Here is a 25,340-nt window from a genome sequence, read left to right as displayed (position 1 = left end):
GGTGTTGGACGGTGTTGGGGGCGGGGCAGTGTTGGATGGTATGGTGGGCAGGGTGATGGGTTCTCGCGCACTGTGCACTGCTGCTAGTCTCCTGAACGGGGGCAGACTTTAAAAATTCCGAGCCCCAGAGGAAAGGCATTTAATCAATTACCCGAATAATCGATTATGCGAATGAAATAGTGCCCACCCATCACGTTCGGATAATCAAGGTTCCTCTGTATTTCAAAGCTGCCTTCACTATCCTATCTACCTGCAACTCCACTTTCAAGGAACTATGAAACTGCACACCGTCTCTTTGTTCAATAACACTCTCCAGGACCTTATCATTAAGTGTATAAGTCCTGCCTTGATTTGCCTTTCCAAAATACAGCATCTTACATTCACCTTAATTAAACTCCAAGTGCCATTTCTCGGCCCATTGGCCCATCTGATCACGATTCCATTGTACACTAAAGGGTAATCTTCTTTGCAGTCCACTGCACCTCCAATTTTAGTGTGATCTGCAAACTTACTAACTATGCCTCCTATATACATCCATATCTGAATCATTTATATAAATGACGAAAAGCAGAGGACCCAGCACCGATCCTTGTGGCACACCACTGGTCACAGGCCTCCAGTCTGAAAAGAAACTCTCCACCAAACCCCTCTGTCTTCTACTTTTAAGCCAGTTCTGTATCCAAATGGCTAGTTCTCCCTGTATTCCATGTGACTTAATGTTGCAAACCAGTTTATCATGAGGAATCGCGTTGAATGCCTTACTGAAGTCCACCACTCTACCCTCATCAATCTTCTTCATTATTTCTTAAAAAAACTCAATCAAGTTAGTGAGATATGATTTCCCATACACAAAGCCATGTTGACTATCCCTAATCTGTCCTTGCCTTTCCAAATACATGTAAATCCTGTCCCTTGGGATTCCCTCCAACAACTTGCCCTACCATTGATGTCAGGCTCACTGGTCTATAGTTCCCTACCATCTTACCAACTTTCCCTTATCACCTTTCTTTAATAGTGGCACCATGTTAACCAATCTCCAGTCTTCTGACACCTCACCTATGACTCGATGATACAACTATCTCAGCAAGGGGCCCAGTATTCACTTCCATAATTGTGACAATCATCAAAAAAGAATTTTTGACCAGTAACAGTAACAGTAACTACAAAAGGGTATTCTTGCTGTCCACCACATGGAAGGTCATTGCAAAACTCTCTTCAATATCTCCTCCCAGAGACTAAATAGCCATTACTGGAGTTGGGAATGGATGTGGACACTCACAGGAAGAATGTAGAGAGCAACAGAAACCTCCATAAATGGTCTTCTCTGACCTCACATTGGCCTTTGATTTTAAATACCAGCACTTCAATTCTGAACAAGGAAACTGAACAGGGAGACACATAGGTAATGCGGGGGGCCTCAGAGGAGGAAATAAATGGACGAAGAGAGTCTATTTTTTTTTGTAGAGGCTACCAAACCCTCAACAACCATCTTCAAAAGGGAATAGAAGCAGATAACTGGTAAGATTAATTATTGGAGTTGAGCCCACAAGGAACTTGCATCATTGCAAAAGGAGGTTTAATTAACTTGTGAGGGTCTTCAAGGATCTTCGTAAATATCTGCATCCAATGCTCCACCAATCTACTATGTTGCTTAAGGTACGACAGCTCCAGCACTCACCGATCAGCAGCTCCTGCACTCAGTACACAGATCTAATTTCTAGATACGTTTCCTTCCCTCACATACATTCCAATAATGTCATACCCAGATCCAACTCTCATTGTTTAATTTACATCAAGCTGTTCAATTGCTGTTGGTTGCTGTTGGTTCCTTTTCTGATTTTAGATATCTAAACCTCTACCAGCCAGCCATATAAACTCAGAAGAAAGAAACAACATAGAAAACAAACACCATCATTTGGTTGATCCATACAGCCATTATCAGATGCTGGCACTGCATGTAACTTGGATGCAAGAGTAGGTATTTGCATTTGGTGCATCAGGCACAACTGGGCCACAGCCAGATGAAGGGAAAAGGACAGCGTTTTTGTCAACTCTAACTGGAGGTGAAGGTCACAAATGAGATCTGCTACAGGAAGGGCAAATGAGGCCTTTGCGATGGCAGCATACAGGTAAGTGCTGATGAGGATGTACACTGAGATGTATGGGGCTAGCCCCCTGTCATAATGATTCAACATGGCAGACTACCCTCAGAATGCTGTCTCCCCCTCCAGATGCCATGACATTGGAACCGCATCCCCATGTTTTGTAACAGCCTTTGAATGGGCAGATGACTATGGGCAATGATAGTGCAGAAGCACTTCCTGTCAAATGCAAGAACTCACCAAATCAATTCTAAAAATATTCCTGAGCGCTTCCAGAGTTTTCAATCGCCACTGTTATAATGGATTACCTTACCTGCAACTTGGAAGTTTGGAACTTTAAATATCACCACTGCTAGGTCCCATATTCAACTGAAAGCATGATTCTGCTCTATTACAAATGGGAGCACTGAATGGATCTACATGACCCAAATTCAGAAATAGAGCGGAGTGACATATTGACCTCACCAGCAGGAGATGTTTCCATTGGACATGCCTATGAGTGCCCTTTGCAGTAATAGATTGCCATGTGAGCAGTGGCTGGTAGGATTATATGATCCATGCAGGGGATGTCTTTATCTCATCTCCAATCTACACTAATTTGAATTTTGCACCCGTTACATGTCACCCAACAACATAAGTGCTATGGTATAGAAGGCCATCCAGCCTGTATATTTGCATCAGCTCTGTCATGAAGATCATGGCATAGTGCTGTACTTCTGCCTTTTCTTCATAGGCTCGTGCATTGTCTCATCCAATGACATCTTGAATGTCCCAATTGAACTTGCCTCCACTACATGTCCAGGTTGTGCTTTCTAGGCTTGAACCACTTGATGTTGGAATGAGTTTTTTTGCTCATATCACATTTGTTTCTTTCGCAAATCACTTCAAATCTGTGCCCTCTTGTTCTTGATCCTTTACAGGTGGGAACAGTGTGTCTTTATCCAATCCCCTCATTATTTTGAAAACGTGTATTAGATCGCTGAGCCTTCTTCTGTCCAAGTAGATCAGATCCAACCTCTCCGATCTGTCATTATAGCTGAAGATTCTTCATCCCTGAAACCATTACTGTAAATAACTTCTGTGCTCTCCAAAGCTATCACACTTTTTTTTTTAAAGAAAACATTTTATTCTGTGTAGATGGCTTTGGCCAGGACAACATTTGTGGCCCACCCCCAATTGCCATTGAATGGCTCACTATTTCAGAGGGCAGTTAACATGTTACCACATTGCTGTGTGTCTGGAGTCTTATGTGCCCAGACCAGGTAAGGGTGGATGATTTCCGTCCCTAACAGACAATCAGTGAACCCAATGGGCCTTTACAACAATCCATCAGACTTTGAAAGACAGCATTACTGAGACTTACTTTATGTTCCAGGTCAACTAATTACGTTTAAACTCTACAACTCAGGTACAACGGCTTTGTACCTGAGCCTCCAAGCTCAGAGGTCGGGACACTAATTTACATCACATGAGATGCCCAAGAACTCTGCAGATACCCCATTTTATCATCATGGGCTTCTGGATTGCCAGCCTAGATATATTACGACACCACCGGCTCCCCAAGCAATATATCAACATTGTTACTGAATCTCCCATGGTTTTGCCCTCACCTTGGCATTTCCTCCATTTGCAGGTGACAGACATAGCCATACCTGCAGTTGCACTCTTCTACCGCGAGGTCGAGATTAGGATCAGGAAAGTGAACATCAGCAAATGAGAGGAATCACTGCGGCACTCGGAGACCGGAGCATCAAGGGATTCGTTTTGGGCGGGGTAATCTTCAGTAATGAGTTTGACAAGAGAGCAAAAAAAAACTTCAAAATTATATCAAATAGGAATTTCACAAGAAGGTTTGGTTGGAAATATTGGTGATTTCAACTAATCCAATAACCAATTAATGACCAACAAACATTTTTTCGCGTTAAAAACAAATTAAATCACGGAATCCAAGCGTGGTTATGTGTCACAACTCACATGAAAGACTTCCTGCTGTTCGAAACCCCGGTGAATTTTTTTTAGGGAAATCCGAGCCCAACTAATCAGTTTTCACTGGTCAAACTGCAGAACTGAGTAACTGAAAGAACACGCAGTGTATCAAGTGACCACATTCACAAGTGAAGCACATTCCTTCAAGAGAAGGAGTGGTCAGATTAAGGAGAAATGCAGGGGGCGTTTAAGCATCTTGGGCACCTTTCTCCCCATCCCGATAAACTGCAGCTATCTCCCCAATTTTTTTTGTGAGTAGTGGTGCAGTGTTGTTGCTTGACTAGATGTCCACCTTGCTGTAAAGCAACCACTGCGTATTGCCAAAGTGTTTATTTTCACTTACAGTATTCTTCAAATGGCCACGGAACAGAAGTCGCAGCATGGCAAGAAATCATTCAGCTTTCTTACTGCCTGTCGGATCATTGGAGGTCAAACATTAACAATACAAAACGGGACCAAAGTCCAATCCTTAGTTTTTTTAAAAAAAAAGTTATCAGATTTTAAGGGAGTCACTGGGGTATTAATGAAATTGTTCATTTGTCCAATCAACTCGTTCAGAAACGTGACTTCACAGTTCTCGGCTCTGTACCTGAGCCTCCAAGCTCAGAGGTCGGGACACTAATTTACATCACATGAAATGCCCAAGAACTCTGCAGTTACCCCATTTTTTTCTTTCGAACCAACCTGTTCAGAGACGTTATTACCTCGCTCTGAAACAGGTGGTGCTTGAACCTGGGTCTCTCCGCCCATGGGTGGGGACACGACCACTGTCTCACTTTTTTTTTTCAACATTGCTGATTAAAAATAACATCTCTGTTGGTCTGGAGAAAAGGTGAAAAGCTGTTGAGCGCGAAAGCCAATTCCACAAAAAAAAACAAAATTGTGTTTGAATTCCAAGTTGAAATATTGGGACTTGAGATCAAGAGTAAATCAAAATGCGAAACAAGCATTTCGTTTTGGCAGGTTGGCCGGACATGATGGGAAAATAAATAACGCTGCAGTGATTAAGACATCTTTTTTTTGATCAGTGTACTGAAAATCTGGCAAGGTTCGGTTCTGCTTTAAATGCAGGTAGATCCTTCAACCCTGGCACCACAGCCAGCTCGCATCCTAGTGGCAAGAATTGAAATGCGCAACTCCAGCCAACAGAAACTTAAACCAGGGAAACAAAACGACTTGTATGCAAATACCACTTTGCCAAAGAGTGGGTGCTAGTGTGCAATTGTGTCTAATCTATGTGAAACCAGTGCTGAGGAAGTAGGAGGGTGGGGGAAGGATCTGCTGAAACCGCCGTGTCCGGGATCGAGCCGACACACAGCCTGGAAAGTTTGATTTGAAGAGAGCAAGTTCTCTCACACATGTCATGGCTTGAAAATGTTGGTGTTCGCGAAAGTAGAGCGGGAGCGAACGGCGCCGCGCTTAGGTTGAGATATTTACGCTGGAGTAGAAGCTGGGCCGGATCATAGCACACACATACAGAGATAGAGAGTTCCGCGAAATCACGAACCCAACTCCTTCTGCACTCTAACCTTTGTGGAGGGGAGAGGGGAAATTCACACACGAATTGGCGTTTTTTTCAAATCCAGCTGAGTGCAGCGCCCTACGCCGCTAATAGCCGAAATCATTTCACATCGCTTTGTGTTGAACATTGCCTCGTTCCTTGCTGTTACTGTTACAGCCGAACAAGGGAAGACAAAAAAAAAGTCTGCTGACGAGAAGTCTGCTGTTGTAAAAACTGAGAGTGATGGAAATGCAGGTATCAGAATCTGGAACTGCAACTCTGCCTACTTCAGGGTGAGTATTGTATCTAACTTAACCTACATTCACCATGTTCAGCTGTCATGAAATTACTGTCCCCTAACAGATTTTGGCATCCGCCCGAAGGGAATAATGCAACTAATGTCTCCTTTCTGTTAAAGGAGACATTAGTTGCATTATTTGTCTCGTGGAAGCATTAGAAAACATGGCTTACTTTCTGAAGCCGTCTGGTTCCGTAATTTCTTGGCAGAAGAGGGGCAGATGACAAAAAGGGCGATTCCATTTGAAAAAAAAGAGATGCAAGAAAATCAAATAATAGAAGACAAGACCTGGCTTTCTATAGGCACACCATTGTTGGAATAGAACTTTAAAAGAGCAAATGACAGGCTCGGGGAGAAAGTGTGTGTATGGTAAAAGATACAAAATGTATACTTAACATTGGGCTTCAATGATGAGAGGGATAGAGAAACTTTAGAAAAGTCAACCTGCAGGAGTTAGGTTTACAGTAATAATGTTGGCTATCATTTAAGAATTGTTATTAAATGAATTATCAATTTAACATGACATTGCAAGGCTAATTACACCTCAAAAGTAGTTAATTGAGTGTAAAATGGTCGGGTGCCCTGAGGTTATAAAAGGGCTCCATATATGCAAGTCTGTCTTTTCATATGGCTAAGTGACTAAGTCCTGATGATTTAAAATTTATGTTAAAAGAATGTGAAGCAAAAATAGCAAAGGCTTTTGCTATGAATTTTCAAAATTCTGCAAAAATTGTATCTAAGAATTAGAGGATGACAAATATGAGCCCTTGCTTTCAAAACAAGGACAAAGTTAAAAATCATGCAATACCAGGTGATACTGAAAATGTGTTGCTGGAAAAGCGCAGCAGGTCAGGCAGCATCCAGGGAACAGGAGAATCGACGTTTCGGGCATAAGCCCTTCTTTGGATGCTGCCTGACCTGCTGCGCTTTTCCAGCAACACATTTTCAGCTCTGATCTCCAGCATCTGCAGACCTCACTTTCTCCTCAATACCAGGTGATACTCCAACAGGGTTATGTGGAAGTATGAGCTTTCGGAGCACTGCTCCTTCATCAAAAAGGAGACAGAGTTAGCACAAAGGAAGACAATTGTGATTGTTAGAGGTTAATCCTTTCTCTCAGGATGAGACTGTATGAGTTCTTCAGGTTAATGTTCTATGCCCAGCCATCTTCAGTTGCTTCATCAATTACTTTCCCTCATCCCAAGGTCAGAATTGGAGATGCTTGCTGATGATTGCACAATATTCAGCACCATTTGCTGTTTATAGATACTAAAGCAACCCAGGTCCATATGCAGCAAAACCTGGCTAACATCAGGCTTGGACTGACGTGGGAAGTAACATATGTGCCACACAAGTATCAAGTATTGACTGTCTCTGACAACTGAGAACCTAATCATCTCCCTTTTGAGTGTAGGAATTGGGACGTTGTTGTTGAGGTTGTATTAGATGTTGGTGAGACTCTTCTGGAGTAGTGTGTCTAGTGCTTGTTGCCCTGTTATAGGAAGGATATTATTAAGTTGGAGAGGGTTCAGAAGAGATTTACCAGATATTGCTGGGAATGGAAGGTTTGAGTTACAAGGAGAGGCTGGAAAGGGGCTTTTTTCACTGGGGTGTCAGAGGTTGAGGAGTGATTTTATAGAGGTTTATAAAATCATGAAGGGCATAGATAAGGTGAAAAGCAGGTGTCATTTCCCTAGGATGGGAGATGTAAAGACTGGAGATCATATTTGTTAGGTGAGAGGAGAAAGATTTAAAAAGACATGAGGGGCAACCTTTTTACACAGGGAGTGGTTTGTGTGTGTGTGGAACAAACTTCCAGAGGAAGTGGTGGATGTGGGTCCAGTTACAAAGTTCAAAAGATAAGCACATGAGTAAGAAATGTTTGGAGAGATATGGGCCAAATACAGGCGGGTGGGACTACTGTAGTTTGGGATTATGGTCAGCATGAACAGGTTGGTCTGTTTTTGTGCTGTATGACTCTGACAATAAATCACATATTACCTTGAATTCCATATCATCAATATTAATGGTTGAGGTTCCATTAACCAGGAAAAGAACTGCACTAGCCACATAAATAACATGGTTTCAAAAGCAGGTCAGTGACTAGGAATCCAGTGGTGAGTTAATTCACAAGGCACAAATGAGGTGTGTTATAGAATGTCCTCTACTTATTTGGATGGTTGAAGCTTTACAATATTCAAGAAATTAGCACTGTCCAGCAAAAAAAAGTAGAACATTTGCTTGGTTCCCCCATCTGTCACCCTCAACATTCGCTTTCTTTGTCATGAGCACCAAGTGGCAGCAGTGTGTACTATCTGGACGATGCATTGCAGAAACTCGCTAAGTTTTAGACCATAACCTTCCAAACTACTAGCTCTACTTCTTAGAAGAACAAGTACAGCAGATGTATGGGAATATCACCATCTGTAATTTTTCCTCAATGTCACACACTTCCTTGGAGCTATTTCACTGCTGTTTTGCTGTTGTGGAGTCAATATCCTGGAACTCACCATATAATTGAATAGTGGGTTGTTGCCTTTAGTATGACTCCAATTTGATTCAAACACAAGGGATAATAACTCAGTGCTCAACTAGTTTCACCATCCATCACCAGATGTAATTGGTTCATATCAAGTTTTGTTTTGCCTGAATTGTCCTTCTTAGAGAGTCAATAATAGATCTTCCTTTTGCTGTCAGCTATCTCCTGAAACCCTCTCCATTGCCTCTTTAAGGTTTTCCTGTAAGAACTGCCAGGACCTCATGGATTGCTTTGTTGCAATGACTGAAACTATTCTTTTAGTTACCTCTGCTTTTCCCATTCTCCAGATGCTACCAAATCAATTTGCCAACCTTCTTTTGACCTATCTTTCATCCCTCCACTATAATTCGTTTCCCATCTCCTTTCATGCCCTTTTTGAACACTAGATTTACCTCCTGCTTCCTTTGATCCTCTTTCCACTAAACTACTGAAACTCAACTTTGGTCCTTACATCATGTACTATTCAGTTGTTTTCTGTCAGGATTCTTTTAACAAACAACTCAGTCTTTGAAAACGATGCTCACCAGAGTCCTAAAATGTGTTTTACCTGTCAAATTAATACCCAAGTTTCTTGCAACGCCAGGATGCTTCTTTCTAATCTCTGTCATAGTACTTCAATGACCTTAATCAACATCAAAAGTGTCGGCTATGGTAGTTTCTTCCCCCCCCCCCCCCCTTTGTTTTATTTACCCTTTGTAGCCTTTGAAATAGTAGATCGCACTACCCTCCTCCAATAGCTTTCTTTGTTGTCTCGATCATTGGGTCTGTCTTTGCTTGATTTCCTACTACCTATCACTCATAGCCATGGCATCTCCAGTAATGGATTCTCTTCTCGCACTTTCATTGGTGGATATGAGCTCTCACAAGGATAAATTATTGGCCTTTTCCTTCCTTACATTTGATACATCATTCAAAGACATTTTCACATGTGCACTGATAAAAATGAGTATTATCCATCTTTTAGGAAAAACCTATTCTGCTGTCTTCATGAGTTCTTGATAGTGGGTCTGCTAGTTTGATGAATGACAGCATCCTCTGATTAAACAGTAGGATGACAAAACCAGTGTGTTTGGCCTTGCAACAGATTCAGCTCCAATCCAAACCACACTCTCAGGCAGAACCAACAATATACATTCAATGAGATCCAAAACTGAGATTCCAAATACTTACTTTCTCTATCCTTGAATACTGTCAACTTACAACTCTCAAACATTGTGCCCCTTTTTGACTTGTTTCTGAACTCATTTGGTCATGAAACTCTTGCCTTTGTCCGTGTCACATGCAGGCCACTTCAATGCTGATTTGACCCGTTCCCATTCTCTTCACTTTGTTAATTTCAGTTTATATGAAGCTCAGCTGCTCATTCCAGGCTTTGCTTAGTTATCACTCCTGTCTTTGCTGACAAGCATTGGTTTTTGATCCCTATTACCTCCGTTTTAAAATTCCCATTCTCGTACTTAAATCCCAGAGAGTCTATGCCCCGTGGCATCTCTGGAAACTCTGTTTCTCTAAACTTATTTAAAATGCCATATAAATGTATGTTGTAGAGTTGTGTTTACAGAGATTCATTCTGAACCCACTTTGGCAAACTAAATATGTTACTGATCTGTATTTAATTGCAACAAATTTGAAATATTTTACTTATAATAAATTGGAAGGATGACAAAAAGCTTGTAGGAGGATATTGCTAGTTAGGTGGAAAATAGAGTTAAGTACTGCGTGAAGAAATGTGAAGTGTTACTTTCTGGAAATAAAACACAGAGGAAAAATATCTTTGAATTAAATGCCAAATGGAATAGAGTGATGGTCTGCAGATCTGTGAAAAGTTTCCACAGAAATAGTTACCTTATTTAAAGCAAAAAGGCATGTGGAATGCAGTAATGATTTTAAATTTGTATTGGAACTATAGGATGTATGACCTGGATTGTACTGATGAACTTGGTACAAGAGTTGCATTAATGTATACACTTTCAGTGACTCCATTACATAAATTTCAGGTCAATCTGATAAAATAAGTTAATAGAACATTTGTTTCTGTTTTCCAGTGATAATGCTACAAATTTGACATGATGATGAAATGAGTTTCAAGGGACAGAAAGCACACTTTACATGGGGAGTTTAGAATTTAGAATATTGCGTCACAAACCAGAATGAGCAGGAGGCCTGTGTGGAAAAACGTACTCACGCAGATGTAGTGGGCTAAATCGTTTCTTGTTTTGAAACTTAGCACTATCGTATAAGAGGTTGTAAAAATATATTTATATTTGTAAATGTATGTTCTTACTAAAAGCATTTCTCAAAACCCAGCCTATGCCAAATGCATAAGAACTGTTAGGAACTATGTTTGCCATCCAGTGAACAGATGTATCATGAAAAGGAATTGCAAGTTTTCAAAATAGAAGATATATAAAATGGTTAAATAATGTGAACTAATTAGTTAGGCAAGCTTCCTTGTCAGAATTTCAGCAATGACAAGTCATAACTGGTAAGACAACACACCTTATTTAAAACTTTGCAAGCTGAATATGATTAAAATAGATTATTTATTTCTTGTTGACATGTCTGTACCATCACTAACATTATCTATTTGTACTTCGGTAATGCAGACCGTCTTTGCACCACCCTCAGCCCAGCTGCTGTTGAAACCCTCATTCATGGCTTGGATCTTGCATACTTGACTATACCAATATACGCTGCTATCCTTCCAAGTTCTATCCTCTGTTAATCTTTGTGACACTGATGTTCTAACTTGCACCAAGTCCTAGGAACCCTCCAACCACAAGGGATGAACTCAGATTTCTCCAATTTCCTCATTTCCCCTCCCCCCACCTTGTCTCAGTCCCAACCGCTTTTCCAGCAACACATTTTCAGCTCTGATCTCCAGCATCTGCAGTCCTCACATTCTCCTATTCATCCATCACCCATGCTCACTGATTTGCATTGGCCCAGGATTGACTGATGCTTTGATGTTAAAGTTCTCTCTCTTTCAAATCGCCTTCATTGCCTCACTTCACACTAGCTATAACTTCCTTTCATTTCCACACCCACACATCTCCAAAGATAACTGTACTTCTCTCATTTGACCTTTTCATTGTCCCTAATTTTAACTGGTGGCTGTACCTTCAGCTGTCAAGACCCCAAGCTGTGGAATTTCCTTTGTAAACCTGTCTATCTCTCTTTCTCCCTTTTAAGGTGTTCCTTAAAACATAGGACTTCCACCAAGCTTTTTTGTAATCTGCTTAAAATCTCTTTCTGTCGCCTCAGTCGAGTTATGCTCTATCATGCTCCTGTGAAGAGATTTGAGGCATTTCATTATGTTAAAGACACTATAAAATGCATAGTTGTCATCTGATTCTTTACAAAGATCATGAATATTTTTATAATCAGCTTTTAATTTAATACTTATTGGCGTACTTAAATTTAACAGGAAGTGGTAGAGTACTCAAAAATTTAAGTGGAAAAATAAATTGCTTTCATTGCATCTATGGGGGAAGAATGCAAAATAAAAACAAAAATAGAACTACATTGTTTTCATAAAGCATATTTTTGTTTGTTTTTTGTATTTTCAAACCTCCCTGGGAGATTATTGTGAAGTTGCAAATGATTTCGAGACTGATAGTTTGATGGATCAGAAGGGAATATTCCTTCTGTGACTCTTATAAATTTTCATACCACCTAATAGGATTGTAAATGTTACATGTTAGGAGGGTGTTCTGGATCCCTGCAGTCCATATAGTGTGGGATAGGATTCTGCACTCATAGTCACCTAACCTGACTATCTGCAGGATGTCAACTTTGAATTCAGATCTGTGACTTGTTTAGACTATCTTGAGCAGAGTTGAAGCCTCCCACTCTGTTTTAGATTGAAATGTTGTCACTAAGCCAAAGACTAGCTTATTCAGCTCTGTAAATGAATGACATATGGGTGGCAGAATTGTTAAACCTGATCAGTTTTTGCATTTAGTTCATGCACTGATAATTGATATTTTTATGTAGTTTTAAATAATTTAATCTCAGATGAGGAGATTATTTTTACAAATGAATAGGCTCACAAAGAAGTGTTGATATAGTTTGTAAAGCAGTACAGATGGAAAGATGTTTTCCATAGTATAATGTGTGTCTCCAGCTTGTAAACAAAACATTTTAAATTTTTCTTATCTGTTGGTTTATTTAATGTTCTAAATTAAATGTTTTACCACTTTTGACATATTGCTCAATTATTGTTCGTGGTATTTTTTTCTTGCGAATTTGGTTGCTGCATGTCCAATCCAAATCAGTCATCAAAAAGGAAATCTGAAATACTGCTTCTGTTACAACTCTATGACAGCTTGAATCTCAGTCCCAATCTCATGAAATCAAAACACACGACAGATCAAGCACTTCCACTGACAGATCTTTAGTTTCATTCTCAGTTGATACATTAACTGTTTCAGCTGGCAGGTTTTTGGACCTCAATAATTTTCACTAATAGTGCTCATATCCATTCTTGCTGTGCTGGGAACACAGTGGATGAAAGGCTGCTATTAGGGCTTTGTCACAACATATAATATGCACTATTACTGGACTCAATGCAAGCAGCACTGTTGAGACTGGCTTCTTGTTTGTAAACTATTTTCATTCTTACATGGAAAAATTGACCTCAGAAAGTGTAGTGACATAAGAATTTAATAACTGGAGTCTTGAAGCTACTTTTGGTTCCTCGCACAAAAACAAACTGAAACTCCTTTTGAGGTCCCTGCCTGTGGAGGTGAAAATACTGAGACTGCACTGACAGTAATTCAGAAAAGAAAACAGAGCCACTATATTTATCTTGGTAGTCAAAAACAATTTTTTTCCAAAGTAAGCAGAAATTTTATAAACTTTGCTTTGATGATGTTTGCTTTGCTTTCATTTCATTATATTTGGTTCTTGGTTTGTCTTCGTACTGTTTATCAACAAACTAAGTAGAAATGAACACAGAGAATTCTGGACAAACTCAGCAGGTGAGGGAATATCTGCAGAGAGAGAGAGAGAGAGAGAAAACAGTGTTATAACATGTTAAGTCTCTTATGACTTCAGAACTATATTGGAGAAAAGTTTTAGATTTCTAGCATCTGTAGTATTTTGCTTTTAACTGAATGGAAAAGCAGGTGCCTGCGGCTTCTAAATATTTTTAGTTTGTTATTTTGCCAAAACAGAAAATAGGTATTATAATACCAAAGTGCAGAAAATGCAGTATTCAGGATACTGCAGATTTATTTGGCCACTTGAAAATTTGCGAGGGGATGTATTTTACAAAAAAACCCACTTCATGTTGTTAGAGGCATGACTTGTGGGAATTGCTGCTGGATCTGTTAATAATCTGTAACAATTAGTGGTGACTTGAAGAAATGATATTGTTGGCAGTTCAGAAAGAGTGGTAAGTTAAATTTAAACGAGTAGAACCAGAAAGGCGACCTCCAGTTCATATTAATAATGAGTCAGACCTGGATAAATAAATGTGCAGAAAAAAATCAAAATTATGTTTCAATGAACAAGGGCTCCAAACAGAACAAGTTGGAGGTTAATGAAACACAAAGCAACAGGAAGCTAGCAAAAGCCAGAATCACAAATTAACTCATTGTGAAGTAGAATTGTATCTCCAGCTTTACAATGGATATTTAAAAATAAAAGTAAAAATAAAAATGTGGCTTACTAGTCCTTGAGTAAGCTTTTGACTTTATCTCAGTTATCTTTTATCTTTGTTCAAAATTGAAAAATCTGAACATTAATTAGAACAGTGTTTGCATATTCATTTGAAAGAAATCAAAATGAGTTTTGTAGCTCGATCAAGTGTTAAATGTCAAAGCAATGGAGGTATGACCTACACCAAGAAAGCGAGTTATGCGACTGCACGAAGGTTAAAAAACAAGGATCCTTTATTCCACTGGCGTCAATCTTTCTGAACGTTAGTCAAAAAGATTAACTCTGGGAACAAAACTATTTATGGCAGACGTTCGCAGCCAACACTCCAGATCCACCAAGATACTATTAAGAGATTAACCTCTTATTTTTAATCAGCCAGGTTGCAGAGTTGAGTTGGTGAAGCTTCTATTGCTAGCTGCTTGTGACCAAGGGAACCAGATTACTTTTTCTCCTCAAAGCAAAGTGAATCTTCCTTTTCCTACAAACTCTCTTGGATTCAGATGTTGGCCAGGTGATTTACCTTGGAATTCAGCCTTCACTTCCATTTTACTGTTCCGTAGCCACCATGAGAGGCTTTGGGTGGTCCTATTCATGTCGTTTGTATCTCCATGCTCTGAGACACAAATTCTCTACTTGTGATTCCCTCCTTGCTGCTGCTTTTCTCCCCTTCCTTGTGGTTTCTGGCTCTGTCTGTTCTCCAACCTGTGTCCTAGGTTTCAGGTTCTGCCCCGTCGGTCCTGCACTCTGGCACACAATTCACAGGCTGCTGAGACCTTTGTTTCATGACAAAGTTGGGTTGGGGGCCCACAGGACTAACCAATTCTGTTTTCTCCTGGCCAACATCCTCCAGTGCTGCTGACCTCTGCTGGTCAGAATTTAGTGACCCACAGGGGACTTCCTGCAGTAGGCATGGCCTAACCTATACCCCTGCATGTAAGTTGGTATGTTGAGGACCTGCTCACCTCCAGCATTTCATATGTGTACTTGGTATGAGGAAAGCACATGAATTTTAGTTTCTCTCTCTCTTAGCCAATGATGGTACATGTGCATGACAGCTGTAGCATGGATTACAAACTATTATTTTTCACTGAGACTGTAGCTATGATAAAAGTATGGAGCCTGGTTACAATCTAACATCCAAATGAAGTGGGTGAAACACTTTTCAGGAGGGAATTATGTTGTACTTTAGTCTGGAGATGTTTCAGAGTTTCACACCTAAATTATATTCCATGTAAATATGTGGAGTGATGCTTTCTAAGACAGCACACAGACAAGGTCTAGACCCTGGTCTGGGGTAAATGGCATATACACATGAAATATTGAATGCAAAAATGTTGCTGATATACTTAAGTTACATGTTGCAACAAAATTGGCATTGATATCACATGGAAAAAGCTTTTTAAAATACATATTTCTCTCTCCCTTTCAAGCTCCTAAAATTGAATCATAAATCATTCAACGATTGTGTTTAGTGTAACTTTATAGTAAGAAGCCACCCAGTGTTTGCTTTCCATGACAATGTTTTCTCTCTGAGTAGTGAAACTTTGCATTGCTCCATTCAGTAACTCAGTTGCTGGTATTTGCCTGAATAGGCCTTAGTAGTTGATCTCTTTGCCAGCACTAGGATTTGAACTCCCGACCCTCTTTGGGGAAACAGCAGATTTCCATAAGAGCTCTGGAATACGGAAGTGAAAATTCTTTCTGATCCATGGCCATGTAGGTTCTAAATGTCAGATAATTAGTCACAAATTCTGCTGAATATAGAGGCTGTGTGCTACGTCATTTCAGTGTCTCACTAATGGAATGAGTTGACCTCTTGTCAGCTGTTGACTGAAAAATGTTCATATTTTTCTTCACGCTCACTCTGATAGTGAATTGTGGAATCTCACACAGACCAAATGAATTTAATGAGACAATGCAAATTATAATTATGGCTTGTGAACTGATGGTTTTCATTTGCAGAGTTTTATGCATAAAAGTGACAAACAACTAGTCTTTAAATAAGGTGAATAATTGATGCCAATAATTTTGAATCCTTCGAGAACACTGATGTCATAGACATATTCACATAAAATGCCATCTGTTTCACAACACTTGGAAGAAAAAACTGAAGAAAAATATTTTATATTCATGTTGAGATGTCCAAAGAATATTTTGATGACAGCGTACTGTTTGGCATTATATGCTGATATTTATGTTCTTTACAGCATTGAGTAAAGGTAAAGTCCCTACAGTCTTAGCAGACCCTACAGTCTGCTCTCATTTGTGAGAGAGAGAGAGAGAAAAGGTGGTGAGTTTAACCTGAGAGTCAGCATTCTTCAGGCAAGTGGAGAGTTTGAGAAGGAGAGTCCTTTTGAGCACTGTTGCTTCTGAGTTAGTTGTCTGATAAAGATATTTACTAATTGAATATTACAACAATTTTACTGAAGCAATAAAATTAGCATATAAAATACAAATAACCAGAGGAAGTTAATGTAAATCCTAATTTTTTTGTAAGGTAGCTATAAATAGAGAATCTACAAAATGAAATTATCTGAATTTAGATTATTCAAATGTGTGCAGCTTTTCACATGAAAATGAATTGTGGATGCTGGAAACGTGAAACAAAAACACTGCTTGCTTTTTACAGATCAAATGTATGGCCATGGTTATGTGGATGGGCCCCAGTTATGCCTGGTTCTTTGTAATGGATGTGGAATGTGCCCCTCCCTACAGCTCTTTCACCAGTACAGTCAGTTCTGCTATAATGCGCGCATCTTCAATGCAAATTTGCTATAATGCAATTGGATAATTTAGACCATTATTTGTGGAACGTGAACTTTTCTTTGCTGTATTGTCTGTAACATGATTCCAGTCCCATTGGTTTAAGTGGTGCTGCTCTTACACAATTTTCTTATAGTGCAGGATCACATGGGAACGGAACTATCGTGTTGTATCAGAACAGATTGCATAGCAATTCCATCGGTGCTGGTTTCTGCTTTTGACCGCAACTGGAAATAAATATCAATTTTGCTTCCAATTTCCGCCCTGTTGTCAACTTCACCTGGTCCATCTCCAACCATCTCTCCTATTCCTTGATATCTCTGTTTCTACTTCTGGGGATAGGCTGACAACTGATATCCACTACAAACGCACTGACTCCCACAGTTACCTGGACTATATATCCTCACACCCCGTTTCCTATAAAGACTCCATTCCATTCTCCCAGTTCCTTCATCTCCATTGTATCTGTTCTGATGATGCCAGCTTCTGCAGAGGGGAGCCTCTCTATTTTTTTTCTTAACTCAAAAGCATCGTGGTTATCAGGACCTTCAGCTGGGTCTGACCCAGTTACCGCATGTTGGCTCTCACCCCTCTCTTCCCTCCCCCAACACAGATAGGATTCCCTGATCCTCACTTTCTACCCAAACAGCATCTGTATCTAAAGGATCATAAGCCATCATTTTCACCAAACATGCATTCCCCTCCCCTTCCATGTCAGCATTCTGCAGGGCCTTTCTCTGTTGAACATTCTGATATACTCTTCCATATTCAACATCTCTCCCACAACCCCATGGTAATTTCCTCTGAAATTGCAGAGGTTGTAACATTTGCCCATTTACCTCCTTTCTTTCTCCATCCAAAGCTCCAGACAAACCTTCCAGGTGAATCAGCAATTTACCTGCCCTTCACTTAACCCTAGTCTACTGTACTTGCTGCTGTGTGCTTTATATTGGGGTAACAAAATGCAGTCTGGGCGACTGCAATATGGAACATCTATGTTATGTCCATAAACCTGACCTTGAGCTTCCAGTTGCCTGCCATTTCAACACACTGCTGCATTCCTTGGCCAACATTTCTGTCTTGGATTTGCTATAGTGCTCCAGGGAAGCTTAGCCCAAACTGGAAGAGCAGGGTCTCACTTTTTGCTTGGGGACACTGCAATTGTAAGGGCTCAATATAGAGTTCAATAATTTTAGAACCTGAATACCCCCTTCCATTCCCTCTTCCCATCCCCACCTCCTAGTCCCTGGCATGGTGAGGGCTGCTGGCCAATCCATTTTCACCTACTTATGGTTTCCATTTAATGCTTTTCTTTCTCCCTTGCTCACTATTAGCTATCCCTTTGTGTCTCTTTCTGCCCGGGTGCTGTCTCCATCTATTGCCTATTCCTTCAAACCTCCCCCCTCCCCCATCTTCCCATGTACCCCACCTTTTCCTAGCAACTACTAGTTTTGAAGAAGGTTCACTGGACTCAAAACATTTCATCGGTTTTCTGTCCCCAGAGTTGCCAGACTGAGTTTATCTAGCAATTTCTGTTTTTGTTGAAGTTTTCTACATGCTTTAAGTTTAAGCTTTAGATGAAATGCTGATGGTCTGAAAATTGCATGTTACAGTTTTGAGTGAGGTATTTTGATAATAATTCAAATTTAAAAAGTCGACTTTTACCGTTATCGTTCTCTGACAACACTTGTCTCAACGGACACTATTTCACTTTTGTGATAGTTTGTGCCTTGACTGCAGTTACAATTTAATGACTCTCATTAAATAATAGAAGCATTGCAAAGAACTGTAGAAGATGATCAGATGTAGTTGCAAGATTGAAAGGATCGGCATCAAATTAAAGGGCCAAGAGCCAATGGATCACAGCTTTTCTAAAGATCCATTACTTCGAAAATGCAAGTGTATTCATCTCTGCTTAAAATTCATACCGAGAGTCCTTCAATTTAACTTGGCCACCAAAATTACAATACACCTTTTGTATAAGAAACAAAGCTTCAGTTTTAATAATAGATTTGCATTCCATCCATCTTCACAGTGCAGTGAAATCTTCCTCCTTATGAGTAAGCTTGTCTTGTTGCTGGTATGATACTTCCATACAAGTGGCATGATGTTATTATGAAGAGGATTAGGTCTGTGAACTGATTAGCATTGGTCTGGAAACTGCAGCAAGGTGCACACCTTTTGTGGAGGGGTTGAGTAGGGAAATTAATTTGGGAAACGAGTAGTTGAGGAAGTGATTCAGATTCTTTAAGTTTGGGATCAGTCAAGAATGCTTTCAGTCCTTTTTCATAAGTGTTCAATAAAAAATTAGCAGAACTCTGAAAGTGAGAGAAATCTAACGAGCTCAATTCATTTTAAAAAAGAACTGAATTTCTGTACAGAACTTAAAATATTTATGTAGTGAAATTTAGCTCTAAGAATACATGATGGCTGCAGGCAAACATATAGGAGACAGTGAGGTCTGCAGAGGCTGGAGATCAGAGTTGAGTGTGTGAATTCCTGAACAGACAGCTTTTGCCAGCTTGATATTTTCATATACAGTGAACATTCTAATATTAGAGTGGAACAAGACCATTGAGCAGGAACTGGGTCAAGAATTAGGAATAAAAGAAGAAAAGTGGCTCCCTTAAATCTGGGAGGGAGTGTGATATTCTGAAATATTTTGTGTATGCTGTGGAGAAGTTTGGGATCATGAAGTTTCAGGAAACTGATGAAGAGCTCAGGCCTGAAACATCGATTTTCCTGCTCCTCGGATGTTGCCTGACCTGCTCTGCTTTTCCAGCAACACACTCTCAATGTAGGCAAACATATAGCAGGACAATTATTTAATTCAGTTTGTCAGATTTAGTTTATTGGTAATTTTAAATCTTCCTACTTCGTATTGCTCATATTTATTTCCAACTTGTGACTAAACCTACCAATTTTTTTTAAAAATAGCTTTCTTACATCAGTTGGCACAGGCTTTTCTACTAAAGTAATACTTAAGCCCATGTGATTTTTATCATCTTGACTCTGCAATGCAGTTTGCAATCGTTTGTGTAGAAGTTGCTATCGCAGACTAATTCTCCCTTTGACAATAATATGCATCAAAACCAACATGTAGTTCTTAGCACAGAAGTTTGAGAGCAGCAAATCTAAATGAAAGGACATTTAGAAATTTAAATAGTTTCTTGTTGATATTTTGCAGATGTCCTCAAGTTAGAAGCATTAGTTTCATGTGCTGTAAATTCTCCCACTCAATCTTGTGTAATCTCACACGGTATTCCATATAGCACAAAAGAAAAAAGTGTGTAATGAAATTTCATGATGTTTGAAACAAACACAAAACAAACACAAAACAAATACATACACACTATATATAAAGCTACATGTGCTCCTTTCAAATGCTGCACCCAGTACTTCTGTTTCCAGCGTGCACTCAAGGTGGACTCCAGTGATAGCAGTTGATTTTTTTTTCAACTGCTGCTAAAATCCTCTTTATTTCTTGAGTTACCTCTAGGTTAATTCAACACACCCTTTGTTCATCTCCAATATTCTCCCCCCTGTAAACTTGAGGCCATCCAAAGTGTTGTGGATTCCTGTAGCGACCGCCAAGTCCCTTGTAACAATCATCTTTATACTTGTTGGCCGACATGGTTTCTGGCCAAGCAGTGCCTTGATTTTAAAATTTCCCCATCTATGTTTTTGGAACTCTCTATGGCCTCGCCCCTATGAGATATTCACACGCATGCCATTCTGGCCTGAGTTCAGTTGTTCTCAATTAGTGATAGTCTCTTCAGCTGACATTGGCTTCAGCTTTGGAATTCACTTTCTGCTTCCCTTGGTTCTTCTAAGCTGCTTCTTAAAAAAAATACATCTTACAAGTTACCAAACTAAAATAAAAGCAAAATAGACATTTGAAATTAGAAAAGGGGGTTTAAAAAAGCCTAATATCATTTATGATGGAGAAATAGATAAGGTTTTAATTAAAATATGGCCATTCTTTAGAACACTCTTCTTCTTTGACCAGACAGTTGGCCATCTATTCTAACATCTCCTTAAAAGGTTTGGTGTCAAAGTATGCTTTATAAAAGTGTTGTGAAGTGTCTTGGAATTTTACAGATGCTATACAAGTCTAAGTTGTCATTTAGGTATGTGTGCACTCTTATTTATTTGGCAACTTTTATAATTAATAGACTTTTACTTAGTTAAAGGAACACCTATGAGCATTTTAATTTCCTGAACATCAGTAAAATGACTAACAACTTCAATCAAATTATTTTCTCCTCTTCTTGCAAATATCCTCCAACTCTTCACAGTGTGCCTCGTATTTCAGTGAGAGATTCTTTCAAGTTTCACAGAATATTCTTGCCGCATGATCACCGAGGTACTCTCATCTAACTAGAATCCCATGGACAGCCATCTTCTTCATCCCAAACTTTTCCACAACGTACACAAAATCCTCCTCCTAGATTAAAGGGAGCTACTTTTCTACACTTATTCCTGGTCCTTGACCCAGTTCCTGCTCGATGGTTTTGTTCCACTCTAATATTGGAATGTTCACTGTATATGAAAATATCAATCTGGCAGAATCTGTCCGTTCAGGAATTTATTAAATATGAGAATATCAGACCTGAAAGGAAACGGTGTCAAGTGCTGCTAAAGGAGGAGAAGGGCAGCAGTTCAGAGAGCAGAATGGCCGTGAGCTGTACAGAGCTAACATTTTGTGTGTGCGTGCGTGTGTGTTACTTATTCTTTTCCTTCAGATTTTGCATAAGTATAGTCCATGTTTACATCCCACACATAACATTTAGCCTTTAATGGTAATGCATTATCTTTTATAAAAATGACACCAACGCACTCTTGTGCTTATTTCATAGTTCTGTCAGTATACTTGGAAATTCCAGGCTGGAAAGAATGAGCTGTTGAAGAAAGTGGTGATGTGAACTGTTGAAGTCAAGGGGTAGGACCACAGAATTAATAGTGAAAGAAGGAATTTTTGATATGTGTGTGTTAGAGAATCTTGAACTTCAATTTAGAATAGATTGTGAATGATATAATTCATGATCCAAGTGTGATAAGATTTTTGCAGAAGGTTTGGTGTGTGTTAAGTGACATTTAGGATTGATATTTCTTTAGTTCTATTACTTCAACAATGTTTTTTGAGTTTTTATTTTCTTTATGTGATCAGTGTGAAACCTACATAGGTAAGCATCATGTTCCAGAACAGTTCAGGTGTGTGGACTATTGTCATTGTTTTTTATTTACATTCAGTCACTTTAAAACTGTGTATGGCTATACATTAGCTTTACAATACTGTTTCCTGAACAATGTTTTTCAGTTGTTGAAGGTGTTAAAGCTGATTTCCCAGAATGGTTACAGTGCAGAAGGAGGCTATTTAGCCCACTGGTACAGGCTCTCTGTGTATTTTAACTTCGTGCCAACTCTTACCTGTAACTCTGCACATTATTTCGGTTTAAGCAATCATCCAATGGCCTCTTGAATGCCTCAATTAAACATACCAACAGGCTCAACTCAAGCTTCTGGATTAGTTTTATTGAAGCCATAACAAAGCTGATCAAGATAATGTCCTGAATAAATTCCCACAGTGACTCTTCTGAATGTGATTGTTCATTTTCCAAATAATCTTTTTGAGCTGTTTCCCTACCAGCAAAGTTAAACCAACTGGTCTGAAATTGCTCATCTGAACTTTACAATGTTTTTTCAACAAGAGCCTGATGTTTGCACTTCTCTAATCCTCTGGCACTATCCAAGAATCCAGGAAAGATTGAAAAACAATTGCTGATGCCTTGACAAATTTCACCCTCCCTTCATATCCTTGGATTTAACATGAAATGTATAAAACAGACTGGAAAAAGCATTTGGGATGTGATTTAACATTAATTGCATGATATTCTCACTGCTTATTTGCTGGAACAAATATTAAAATAATGAATTTAGGAGGGTTCTGAGCTTTTACACCAAAAGACTTAGTGTACATAATTTTTTAAAAATCAAAATATAATAGATTCACTTTTTGATACACGTGTGGTTTGCTGGCTGGCCAGCATTTATTACCATTGAGAAGGTGGTGGTGAGATGCCTTCTTGAACCGCTGTAGTCCACTGTGGTGAGTTGACCTACAATGCCATTAGGGAGGGAATTCCAGGATTTTAACCCAGCGTCGGTGAAGGAATGGTGATATATTTCCACGTCCGTATGGTGAGTGGCTTTCAGGGGAACTTGAAAGTAGTGGGGTTCCCATGTATCTGTTGCCCTTGTCCATCTAGATTGAAGTGGTTGTGGGTTTGAAGGTGCTGCTGAGGATGTTTGGTAAATTTCTGCAGTGTATTTTGTTGATAGATGCCACTGAACATTGAATAATTATATCAATAAATATTGATTGTCATAACCTGAATTCATTGGGAATACTGCATCCTGATAAAATTAAAGCACATTGATAAAATTATAACTCTGATAACGTTAACTTAATCATAAGTGTTTTGTGCTGTCAAGACTGAAGTCTAAAATTCCTAGGAAATGCAAGAATCCAAAGTAGTAACCTATGGTTTACATTGTGTAAAAGTTCAGTTTTGAGCTGGTATCCAAGTAAAACCAAAGCAAGCTTGATCGTATTATCAGAAAATACTTGTGTTAATTTATTGACTTTTATTGTCAGTATTTTGAAAGTTGTCTTTAATGTCTGGCGCTAAGGTGTGCCTAAGTCAATAAAGTGTGTATATTTTTATTTAGTTTACCATTGGAGAGTTAAATAGAAAATTATATTTTTCTCATCTTTATGTGAGGAATGACCATTGGAATTAACGAGTAGTTGTCTTAAATTATCAAGTAAACATAGCAAATGAAACGTTACCAATCTATATAAAAACATGAATGATAGTAAGATTCTGTTTTTTTAAATTATGGTGACTTAAGCTTTGTTTTCAACATTTTTATCAATTTTTTTCTTTAAAAGAAAACTTAGGCTTCTTAACTTGGTTTATGACCCAAGAAAACGAAGGTAAATGTTTAGATTTTAAAAATTAAAAGTTACGTTTTAGATCATACATATGTATATGGTGTTTTAACTGAATAACTCTCATTCAAGAAGTTAATTTTGACAAATTCCAATTAATTAATTTGCATTCATTTGTTTAGAGATTTTGATATTCCAAGGTATTAATTAGTGTCTTGGCAGAAGTCATGGTACTGTTTTAGAAATGTTGGAATTTTACTATGTCATGCCATTCCAGTTGGATGACTTCGGTTTTTTTTCAACCAGGACACGTTTGGACTTGTAGGAGATTGAAATTAGCATTACCTACCCAAGGTTATATTTGCAACAATTGATTTTCAGCAGTGACTATGTAAGTTAACAAAGTTATGAGAGTCTTCTGCTTTATTGAGTGGAAATTCGGTATGGAGTTACATTTTCAGAAATGTATCACAGAATATCTTTGCCTTCGGGAGAAGCTTACTGTCCATTTCAGTCTATTTAATCTAAGTGACTTTCCAGCAATTAGAATATGTTGCATAAAATCTGAATTCTAAATTTGTTTTTTAATTAATAATGGGAAACGTGTTTGTAGAACTACTGATGTGTAGAATCGGAAATTGATTTTATGAAACAGTACACTTAACGATATAGGAAGTATTAAAAGTCAGAAGGAAAAGTTAGAAAGGGTATTAAGGCATACTTAGTTATATTAGACCTTAACATCTCATTTAGAAATGACATGTAATGAATTATTGTAAAGCACAGAAATACTTGCATAAGCAGCTGTAACAATTTTTTAAAAATTCCAAAAACAGCAATGGGGTGAAAAAGCAATTGATCTCATTTTAGTTATTTGTGATTGAACAAGGAAAATTGATTTGGATACAAAAGGCGGAATCCTCCAATCCCTTAGCTGTGGATTTGAAGGCCGGCTGGAAGGATGATCAGAGATCAGAGCGTCAGGTCAGCACCTTGATGCTTTCTAACCTCCCAGTCATCTTGACAGAGGGAGTTGAAAATTGACATTAGTGAGTAGGCAAGAATGATCAGTTAAATGACTGATATGAACAGTGAGGACACTGCTGGGATCTTGTGTTGATGTGAACATCTGTTGAGTGTGGGGAATGGGAGGCTGCAAATGTGACCTTTTGCTGTCTCCATGTCTCAATGATGGAGCTGGAGTAGGAGAAATTAAAGGCCACACCTGAGGCTAAAAATAGAGACCTCTGACCCTTATTGACTTCATTTAGTTTGGAAAGCTATTTGTGCTTTCATTGGCAATTCCATTTAAAGACACCCTTTGTACATAAATTCCTACCAGAATGATGCCCACCTTTATATGTGTAAAATGAAAAGCATAACTAACTGATAAACTAGAAAGGCTTGCATTGACCAGATCATTTTTATGCCAGAAATCAAGTTTTGCTTGATGATTAACACAACCAGATTGATATATCAGAAATGGTGACTGAACTGGAAACTTTCAAGAGGAGTTTACACAACAGGCCACT

At 38.9% G+C, this 25,340-nt stretch overlaps 1 protein-coding gene and 1 long non-coding RNA gene across 4 annotated transcripts in view; one reads left to right on the top strand and one right to left on the bottom strand.

Annotated features, from left to right (window-relative positions):
• Nucleotides 1-5,152, bottom strand: part of LOC122551644 — an 11,605-nt gene extending 6,453 nt beyond the window's left edge. The window contains exons 1-3 of one of the 2 annotated variants that reach the window (XR_006312153.1): nucleotides 4,077-5,152; nucleotides 3,713-3,880; nucleotides 2,556-3,155 (exon numbers count right to left, since the gene is read on the bottom strand). This is a non-coding gene — a long non-coding RNA (uncharacterized LOC122551644). Of the gene's footprint in view, nucleotides 1-2,555; nucleotides 3,156-3,712; nucleotides 3,881-4,076 lie in introns of those variants that run through there. The other variant, XR_006312154.1, reaches the window with a different exon arrangement.
• A 125-nt stretch (nucleotides 5,153-5,277) lies between these two features.
• Nucleotides 5,278-25,340, top strand: part of cobll1b (cordon-bleu WH2 repeat protein-like 1b) — a 164,105-nt gene continuing 144,042 nt past the window's right edge. For both annotated transcript variants that reach the window (XM_043693895.1, XM_043693897.1), the window contains exon 1: nucleotides 5,278-5,882. In XM_043693895.1, coding sequence (XP_043549830.1) covers nucleotides 5,833-5,882 — 50 coding nt within the window. In that variant the 5' untranslated portion in view covers nucleotides 5,278-5,832. The remainder of the gene's footprint in view (nucleotides 5,883-25,340) is intronic.

This window comes from Chiloscyllium plagiosum, chromosome 7 (genome assembly GCF_004010195.1).
Source record: "Chiloscyllium plagiosum isolate BGI_BamShark_2017 chromosome 7, ASM401019v2, whole genome shotgun sequence".
Taxonomy (NCBI): Eukaryota; Metazoa; Chordata; class Chondrichthyes; order Orectolobiformes; family Hemiscylliidae; genus Chiloscyllium; species Chiloscyllium plagiosum.
The sequence above is the reverse complement of the archived record's forward strand: the minus strand, read 5'-3'. Positions and strand labels throughout refer to the sequence as shown.